Source organism: Sturnira hondurensis, unplaced genomic scaffold, assembly GCF_014824575.4.
Source record: "Sturnira hondurensis isolate 20B ecotype Veracruz unplaced genomic scaffold, ASM1482457v3 Scaffold0008992, whole genome shotgun sequence".
Classification (NCBI taxonomy): Eukaryota; Metazoa; Chordata; class Mammalia; order Chiroptera; family Phyllostomidae; genus Sturnira; species Sturnira hondurensis.
The window spans coordinates 52,002-62,162 of record NW_028081623.1 but is presented as its reverse complement, the minus strand read 5'-3'; the positions used below and the strand labels follow the sequence as shown (position 1 = coordinate 62,162).

The window sequence follows — 10,161 nt, the reverse complement described above, 5'->3', positions numbered from 1 at the left end:
CCGTATCCTTTGACAAATCCTCCAACTTGATCCAACACTCTTTGTCCCCTCTTACCAGCCTTTGTGCTGGCCTCCAACACTGTCCATTTTCTCCAACAAGTCCTTCTGCTCACCTTCCACACCTTCCCTCTGTGGTGACCAGGACTTCTACTATTTCCCACAACTTCAGTCTCTTCTGACAAGGCTGCCTGCACTGCTCTATGTTTTTGCTTTGCCCTTAGGCAGATGCCTTTCTGATTACCCTTCAGTGAGTTGGCTTCTGGAACACCAGAGGCATGGAAAGGCAAATTCGTGGTTATTCTACTTAAGACCTTTTCTTTTTATGACCTTGCTTCCCTCTTTTTCTTTCTGAGGGGCCAGTTTTTCAACCTTGTCAGACCTATTCCATCGTGTTCAGCGCTTAGGAGTTTCAGGTACATTTTTAACTGACACTTGAGTGTGTCTTCTTTTCCACCATCCAGATAGTCCTCCTCTCCATGCAAGTGACCAGGCCTGCAGGTAGTTTTAGTTTGGTTCTTTGCAGATATCATCCTGAGATAGCTCAGTGTGCCCTGGCTGATCCTTGGTGTTGGGCTCTGTGCAGCACTGGTGTCTGCTGGAACTCTGGAGGACCACTGGTGTTTGTGGTGGGGGGTGTCCAGATGTCTCAGCATCAAAGGGCTGGTTCTTGGAGGAATCATGTGTGGGCATGTGACTGCAAGATACCACAGAAATGGCCACCAGTGTGCATTCAAGTGGCCATTGCTTTTCAATGTCCTCTTCTTTAGAAAAGTCTAAGTCAATGTCACTCAGGCTTAAAAGATCTTCCACCTCAGGTTAATCGAGGTGATTGTCTTGAAAGTTTAAGACACAGCCCGTGCTTCTGCTCTCCTCATCAAGCTTCTCTACCAGGTCACTGCATGAAGCATCAAAATCCTCACTCAGCACCATCTCCCTGCTGTCGGGGATGACAGTCTTCTCTGCACCAGGGGTGTCAGAGGCTCTCTCTGTAGTATCATGCCTCACTGAAGATTCTCCAAAGAGGGAAGTGATTTCCTCTCCAAATATCCCACAGCAATTTTCAACCAGAAATTGAATAAGCAGATTACTCTTTTTTGTAAATTCATTTTCTAGTTCTAAGCTGAAGGAAGCTGGAGGCCAAAGCATGCTTGGAGCAATACACACCGCTAAATTAAACGCAGTCATCTGATTGAAAGAGGAATTTTGTTCTATGTTGTGTAATACTCCAAAAAGATACCGTAAGAGAACAATATTGGCTCTTGGAAGCTGGTCTAACAGTCTTTGAATTTTATTTATTTTCTGCTCATCATTTTCTTCATCCATTACAGAGACCCAGTGATCAAAGAGATCTGATGACAAAACACTTCCAGGAATATGTTTTAGGAAATCTTTAAACACAGATGCTATCACAAAAATAGACTCGTGGTCTAGGTGGACTTCGAGTCCAGAATCTAGTTTTTCTTTCAGCTCTCTGCAAGATTTCATGCTGGCTGACTGTCTAAATATTCCTTTGGTGAGGGGACCTTTCTGATGAACACAGAAAAGCATGTCCCAGACAGGTTTGGGCAGATTGTCATGCCTGCAGAGATTTGGCAGAGACACTCCAAACAGCTGTCCTGACACAGGAGAGGTTGGCGAGGTGGGCAAGTTACCCAGGTGAGTGCTAGAGCCTCGCCCAAACAGCCACTTGGTGATAGACCTTCTCCTTTGAAAGGACTTCTGACCTGAGTCCCTTGGCTTCTGGGCTGCAGCCAGGCATCTTGGCTTCAGGGTGAACTGGCAGCACATCTCCCGGGGCAGCTCTTCCATGAGGCAGAGCTCTTGGAGGCTGAAAGATTTGGTGGCGTCCTCTGAGCATTGCATCAGGAGTGCAGTGTCTCGAAGATGGCTCATTTTGATTACGTAAGGATATTCATGCCCAATAAGTGGACGCCATGCCTTTTCTTTGGCAGAATTGACCCATAACTGGTAATCTCTCTCAGAGCCAGTTATTCTTAGCATTGGTAGTGACGTGTTGATAACGTCATTTGCAGTATCTGAGTTCCTTATTGTGATCGTTTTGCAATAGGCAGCATTCCCGATGTCTTTGGTGAAAATTTTGAGGGGAATGGTCATTGGATGGTCCTTCTCTTTCTCTACACTGATGTACCTCTGAAGGAGAAAGAGCCATCTGTCCTTCTCTTCTGGGGAACTGAGAGTGGCCACAAGGTTTACCGTGGGCCAGCCCAGGACAAAGGACAGAGAGGGATCGATGTTGCCTCCTCCCACTTCCTTCACACAGCTTGCTATCCACATGTCACTCAATTTTGTTTCACTTTTCACCTTCCACCTGTTAGTATATGTGGTTTTGGCCACCACAAGTAGATCATCAAACAGGAAAAGGTATCGCCCCCGCCTCTGCAGGCCTCTCTGGAGCTCCACCGGGCCCTCAAGGAGCAGAGTCCTGCCGGGGGTCACAAATGTGGACAGAAATACACACATGTCCGGGATACCAGAAGGCTTTTCCTGGGTACTAGGCCCTGTTGAGTGGGCTTTACCCGGGGCAAGAGTTGGAGCACGCCCCCTGCCTCCTGCTAGTGCTTTCATTTTCTTCATTCCAGTGGCTGGGAGCCCTGCAGGACACCACCAGCCCTGACGACCTGGAAGCTGATGCCTGGGGACCTTAGGAGAGACCCTGGGTCCTGCACCTGGAGGGGCCCCGCCCCCCGGCCAGGGGAGACGGGGCTGCCTGCCTACCTCGAGATGGATGGAGAGGAGGACGAGGCTGCTGCTTGGTCCACTCAGAGAGTGGTGATGCTCAAAGGCTCAAACGCTCAAACTCAACGAGTACAGGGAAAGTCGCGGGGAGATCTGGAAGAAGGCGAAGGGTGCTGGGGTGATTCAGGAGAGGCTGTTCAGGGTCTGGTCCTCAGGGCGGTTAGGGCGGGAAGTTCTAGAATTAGTACTGGGGGTCTGTCACTAAATCACCATGGTAACAGTGTCACTCGCCCACGTGCAATGTAGGAGGGGGCGTGCGGTTCCTTGATGGCCTCCTTACGTTCTTGCTGTGGGGCTTCCCTCCTGCAAACATAACCTTTGGGGGCAGGTGCTCACCATCTCTCAGCTGCGGTGGTTCCTGGGAGTTAGCCATGTCCCAGTCTTTCATCTCCCATGGTTGGCGCATCAGTAGTGTAGGGGGCTTTGGACACCGTCTCTTGATCCTGTGATTGTGGGGAGGACCTCAACATTGTCCTTTCCCCATTCCCAGTAGCAGCAAATGCTGGATGAGCCTCCCTGATCCACGGCAGCAGTACTGTGGGAAGCAGAGGGCTGGGTACTGGCCACCACTGCTCGATAATGCAGGTGGGCAGCAGTAAGCCATAAGCCAGTACTTTAAATGTTCTAAATATTTGATTCCATGTCCCAATATTTATTTATCGGCTTTTCAAGCACTCAGTTGAGAAGGTGTTAGTAGCTTCTGTTAGTCTAATCATGGTGATTCCACTAAACATTGGGAAAGTTTTAGCCTGCCCAATTAATGTCCCATTTCAAAAGTGGATCTCAAAGGCATTTTTGTGCACAAACAATGAAAAAGCAGAAGCAGAAATCATGAAAAAAAAACCCATTTTATATAGCAAAAAGAAAAATAAAATACCTAGAATAAACTTAACCAAGGAGGTAAAAGACCTTTATGCAGAAAACTACACAAAATTGAATAATGAAATCAAGGAAGACACAAACAAGTGAAAACTAATACCATGTTCATGGATTGGAAGAATTAACATCATCAAAATGTCCATTGTACCCAAAGCAATTTACAGATTCAGTGCAATACCTGTTAAAGTACCAATGATATACTTCACAGACATAGAACAAACACTTCAAAAATTTATATGGAACCCTGAATAGCAGCTGCAATTTTTAGAACGAACAAAGTCAGAGAGATCATAATATCTGATACGAAACTGTATTACAAGTCCACTGTAATCAAAACAGCCTGGTACTGGCATAAAAACAGGCACATAGACTGATGGAACAGATCCGAGAGCCCAGAAAAAAACCCAAGTCTCTACAGCCAATTAATATTCGACAAAGGGGGCAGCAGCATAAAATGGACTAATAATAGCCTCTTCAACAAGTGGTGTTGGGAGAACTGGACAGCTACGTCCAAAAAAAATGAAACTTGAGCACCAACTTACACCATACACCAAAATAAATTCAAGGTGGATAAAAGACTTAAATATAAGCCGTGACACCGTAAAAGTCTTAGAGCAGAACACTGGCAAGAAAATCTCAAGTATTTCACCCAGCAACTGTTTTACTGATATATCCCCTAGAGCAAGGGACATAATTAAAATAATAAACAAATGGGATCTCATCAATATTAAAAGCGTTTGCATGGCTAAAGAAAACAGTATTAAAATAAAAAGAGAAACAACTGTATGGGAAAATGTATTGCCAATGATACCTCAGACAAGGGTTTAATCTCCAAAATATACAAAGAACTTACATGACTCCACTCTAAGAAGACAAGCAACCCAATTAAAAAGTGAGCAAAGGACTTGAACAGACATTTCTCCAAGGAGGACATACAGAAAATCCAGAGACACATGAAAAGATGCTCAATATCACTAGCTATTGGAAAGATGCAAATTAAAACCACAGTGAGATACCACTTTACACTGGTCAGAATGGCCATCATACACAAAGCAACAAACAACAAGTGTTGGAGAAGCTGTGGAGAAGAAGGGACCCTAATCCATTGTTGGTGGGATTGCAGACTGGCACAACCACTGTGGAAAACAGTATGGCATTTTCTCAGAAAACTAAAAATAAACCTGCTTTTTGACCCAGCAATCCCACTGCTGGGATTATATCCTAAGAATCTTAAAATAGCAATCCCAAAGAACCTGTGCACTCCAATTTTCATAGCAGCACAATTTACAATACCCAACAGTTGGAAGCAACATAGGTGTCTGTCAGTAAATGAATGGTTAAAAAATTATGGTACATCTACACAATGGAATTCTATGCAGCAGAAAGAAGGAGCTCCTACCCTTTGCAACAGCATGGGTGGAACTGGAAAGCATTATGTTGAGTGAAATAAGTCAGGCGGTGAAAGACAAATACCATATAATCTCACCTTTAACAGGAAGCTAAACAACAAAAGAAACAAGCAAGCAAAATAAAAATAAAGACACTGAAATAGAGAACAGGGAGACAGTGACCAGAGGGGAGGGAATTTCAACAGAAAAAGGGGAAGGATTTACAGGAACTAGTATAAAGGACACATGGACAACAACTAAGGGGGGTGGAAATGGGAGGAAGGTGGGGAGCACTGGGCAGTGGGGTAGGATGGGAGTAAAAGAAAACTGTACTTGAACAATAATTAAATTTAAAAAATGAAAAAAAGTGGATCTAATTTTGTAGAGAACCACTGGAGTCATCAACTCTCTATCAAGAGCAAAAAACTGTTTGTGACAAGTCAGTCCTGCATGCAGCGGGGTACCAGAGGCGGTTTATATCCCCAGGGGCATGAATTGATATCCTAGAACCCTGGAAGACTTACTTCACCTTATACAGTGGACACAAATACTAGAGAAGTATGCTTAATTTATTTCAGACCAGATCAGGGGCATTAAGGGTGGTATGGCCACAGACTACTTAGTTAATTTCAAAACAAAGCAGAATTAAGATAGAAGAGAAAAACTGCTTAAGTTTGTACTATCCCACATATTCAAGTGAAAAGAAAAAGGTCCCATAGCTAAAATGCCATTTTTCTTCCACAGGTATTTTGGGAATTTGTAGTTTTTAAACTTAGTGTCTTTTTCTTCTGCTTCATGTGACAATCCCTGCTCTACCACACTGACACATTTGCAATTAACATAGGGCATTGAGATACTCCAACAGATCATGGTGCTGTATAACAATTTCCAATAAATACTTTCTTGTGTGAAATTCTATGAAAGCAAAGAAAAAAGAATAAAACCGCTGTATAATGTCCTGAGTTGCCTCAATCACACATGGCCATGGACTGAAGAGCCACATGTCTCTTCATTCACTTGGGGAACAAGTAGAGATACAAATTCAGAAGGTACATGAGTTATCCATTTCTTCAAAGTGAAAATAACTTGAGAATGCTTCTTAATGTCATAATATACTACCATCCCAGTTGAAAACGTGTGGTTTTCAAATTTATAATCTTATTAAATTTTGTGGACAGACTGTTTCATAACATTGTATAGATTTCCAGTGTACAATTTTACGATCCGTTGTCTGATCTTTGCATTGTGTGTTCAATACTCAAAGTCAATTTTCCTTCTGTCATCATGTATTTGACCCCCTTTANGTGCTCACCATCTCTCAGCTGCGGTGGTTCCTGGGAGTTAGCCATGTCCCAGTCTTTCATCTCCCATGGCTAGCTCATCAGTAGTGTGAGTGTAGGGGGTTTTGGACACCGTCTCTTGATCCTGTGAGTGTGGGGAGGACCTCAACGTTGTCCTTTCCCCATTCCCAGTAGCAGCAAATGCTGGATGAGCCTCCCTGAGCCACGGCAGCAGTACTGTGGGAAGCAGAGGGCTGGGTACTGGCCACCACTGCTCGATAATGCAGGTGGGCAGCACTAAGGCATAAACCACTATTTTAAACGTTCTAAATATTGGCTTCCATGTCCCAGTATTTTTATGGGCTTTTCAAGCACTCACTGTAGGTGTCAGTAGCTTGATGTCCCATTTCAAAAGTGGATCTCATCCTGAAGAGAACTACTGGAGTCATCTACTCTCTATCAACAGCAAGAAACTGTGTGTGGCAAGTCAGTCCTCCACCCAGCAGGGTGCCAGAAGCGGTTTACCTCCCCAGGGACATGAATTGGTACCCTAGAAGCCTGGAAGACTTAATTCATCTTGTACAGTGGACACAAATACTAGAGAAGTATGCTTAATTTATTTCAAACCAGATCAGGGGCATTAAGGGTGGTATGGCTACAGACTACTTAGTTAATTTCAAAACAAAGCAGAATTAAGATAGAAAAGAAAAACTGCTTAAGTTTGTACTATCCCACATATTCAAGTGAAAAGAAAAAGGTCCTATAGCTAAAATGCCATTTTTCTTCCACAGGTATTTTGGGAATTTGTAGTTTTTAAACTTAGTGTCTTTTTCTTCTGCTTCATGTGACAATCCCTGCTGTACCACACTGACACATTTGCAATTAACATAGGGCATTGAGATACTCCCACGGATCATGGTGCTGTATGACAATTTCCAATAAATACTTTCTTGTGTGAAATTCTATGAAAGGAAAGAAAAAAGAATAAAACCACAGTATAATGTCCCAAGTAGCCTCAATCACACATGGCCATGGACTGAAGAGCCACATGTCTCTTCATTCACTTGGGGAACAAGTAGAGTTACAAATTCAGAAGGTACATGAGTTATCCATTTCTTCAAAGTGAAAATAACTTGAGAATGCTTCTTAATGTCATAATATACTACCATGCCAGTTGAAAACGTGTGGTTTTCAAATTTATAATCTTATTAAATTTTGTGGACAGACTGTTTCATAACATTGTATAGATTTCCAGTGTACAATTTTACGATCCGTTGTCTGATCTTTGCATTGTGTGTTCAATACTCAAAGTCAATTTTCCTTCTGTCATCATGTATTTGACCCCCTTTATCCTATTTACTTTCTCCTAACCTCCTATTCCTCTGGCAACCCCCAATCTCTTCTGTCTCTGAGTTTTTGTGTGATTATCTTGTTTGTTCATTTTTTGCTCCCAGACTTCTTTCCCACATAAGAGTGAAATCATAAGGGTCTGACTCCTTCTGTCTATTTCACTTAGCACATTACTCTCATGATCTATCCATGTTGCTGCAAATGGTAGTATTTCAGACAACATTTTTGAAGCCACAGAAACCCACTGGAGCGAGCAGCTCTGATTGAACTGAATGTTGGGGGTCTAAGACCTACAAATTTGATCCTTGGTTAATCACCCAAGAGAGGGCTGAGAGGTACCTTTCAGAGATGAACGTCTTTTGGACCAATGGAGCTTCTCAACTTTTAGAATAACATCAGAATAAGCTGGTTTACCAAATTGAAGAAAAAGTCACCCTACCTCTTCAATGTCCATAGCACTTGGATTTCCCATATGACATTCTGCCTTACTTTTCAATGTAAAATTCCACACCTTTTTTCCACAAACAGGCCTGTATCTTGCTCATATTTATGTTCCCTGTGGCATTTTTACACATGAGGTGTGGGTGGTCAATAAATATGAATCTATTAATTAAAGTCTTAGGTTCTTTTGCTATTGTGAGAGGCAAACTTGATATTATAGCATTATAGTCTTTATCATGGAAAGTCAAATTTACCCAGCTGGGGCCTGAAGGGAGAGAAGGAAGTAATGGGCAATGAAGCAGGGAAAGGTTGTTGCTGTCAAGGGAGACAGGCATTGTCAAGTCTTAGTTAACACTGGAGAGAAAATAGAGAAACTTGAAAGTCGGCCCGAATGGCTGTAACTTACATTGTGTCAGGCAGAGAAATGATAGACATAAAGCCGAGAGGAATTAACATGTCTCCGTTTCTGAAGTGCCTTTTATTTCATGACAAGTGTTTTTTGTTTTGTCCTAAAGAAACTTTTGTCCTAAAGTAACATAGAACCCTTTAGTTGGCAGAGATTTTTTTTCAGATTTGTAAGTCAAACAAGAGAGTTGGCCTACAGAACTCTTCTCCAGTTTAGAAGAGAATATAGATCTCATTAAATTTGTTTTTGATATTGTGGAGAGCTGGACCCGTAAAATGGCATTGGTCCAGTCACCATACTACAAAGTATATAAAACAAAATGAAGTCACTCATGTCAACCAAAGTGGCTTCTAGTCAGCCATGACACTTTGGTTCAAGAAGGAAACTACCTAAGTCACACTAGACACATCTAAGAAGACACACTTAAGAGATTTGCATGTGTGATCTGAATAGCCACATCTGCAAAGTGGGACCACCCAGAGATAGGCTCCTGGGGAAATTCTGCACTTGCCATTGGGATGCCAAGACAATTATCAAAAGACCCAGAAGGGTGGAGCACACCACTTCCAAAGTATAACTGAGGCAGGTTCCAGACCATCGCTGAGACAGCTGAGCTCCACATACAAAGATGTTGCTCCATGCCACACTGTTTCCTTTGACATCAGCTACCAGAGGCTCTGCCCTGCTGACTGAATACTTTGCCTCCCCTGCTGCCCACCTGACTCTGAAGATCCTTCCACACAAGATTCTGGTGACTCCCTTGCCCACCATGCTCTCCCAAATACCTGGAGACTGAGGCTCTGACTTGGTTTTGTTATTCCCCTTTGATTGTTGTGTGTGATGTTTCTCTTAGGTTGTTAGAGTGTGACTAGGATATTAATGTGTGTTGATGTTCTGCTTTGAATGAACCAGCATTCAATAAAAGGTGAGTGAAGAGCATAGTTACCTTTTATGACTCTTGTGTGTTCCTTGGTGCCAGGCTGCTCAGCAGGCAGCTAGCTGAGCAGTTGACCAGCTGGCTTACAGGAAAATCTACATCACAAGTATACATTCATGACACCGGGTTCAATACACTGGGGTTAATGTGAGACAATACAATACATGTTGATGACCCTGTAAAAGAAGCCATAAGAAGGTTTCTTGAGAACCTTTATAATGATAGTTTGCTTTGCATTAAAAGGGCACTGGACTTGTTCATGAGGCAGCATATCTTGCCTAAAGAGCAGTGGACAAAATATGAAGAGGATAGATTATACCTTGACCCACAAGCTCGAAGAGGTTATTTGGGAAGGAAAAGAAAGAAAAGAAATGGCAAAGAAATAATTATGCAATTAAAATCTGTGGATACGGTTGTCCTAAAAGTATTTTAACAATGTTGGTTAAACCGAAATGGAAAATTTAAAATTGTCTGAGCTGCAAATACATTTAAATAATTGTTCATTATGAGAAAAGAAAAACAAGAGGAGTTTTTAATTGGCAGTTGAAAATGAAGAAGGACAAGAGAAAGTTCTGGGCACAGCTACAGTACATAAAGAACTTGATTAGCAGCTGGAACAATGAAATAAATGTTAAGAGGTACGTGTTATGAACTGAACCTTCTCTGATGTTCCAAGAGAAGCACCAAAGGAGATCAAATATTGTAATAAGAATTACATATTGC

General features: G+C 42.5%; 1 protein-coding gene and 1 pseudogene across 1 annotated transcript; one reads left to right on the top strand and one right to left on the bottom strand.

The window, feature by feature from the left end:
* Positions 1 to 504: 504 nt before the first annotated feature.
* LOC118993976 (rho GTPase-activating protein 20-like) lies at positions 505 to 2,595 on the bottom strand. The gene is given in 1 exon segment (XM_037056485.1): positions 505 to 2,595. A coding segment is annotated over 1 exon segment (2,091 nt).
* A 6,988-nt stretch (positions 2,596 to 9,583) lies between these two features.
* On the top strand, positions 9,584 to 9,824 carry LOC118993966 (cytochrome b-c1 complex subunit 7-like; annotated as a pseudogene).
* Positions 9,825 to 10,161: the final 337 nt, after the last annotated feature.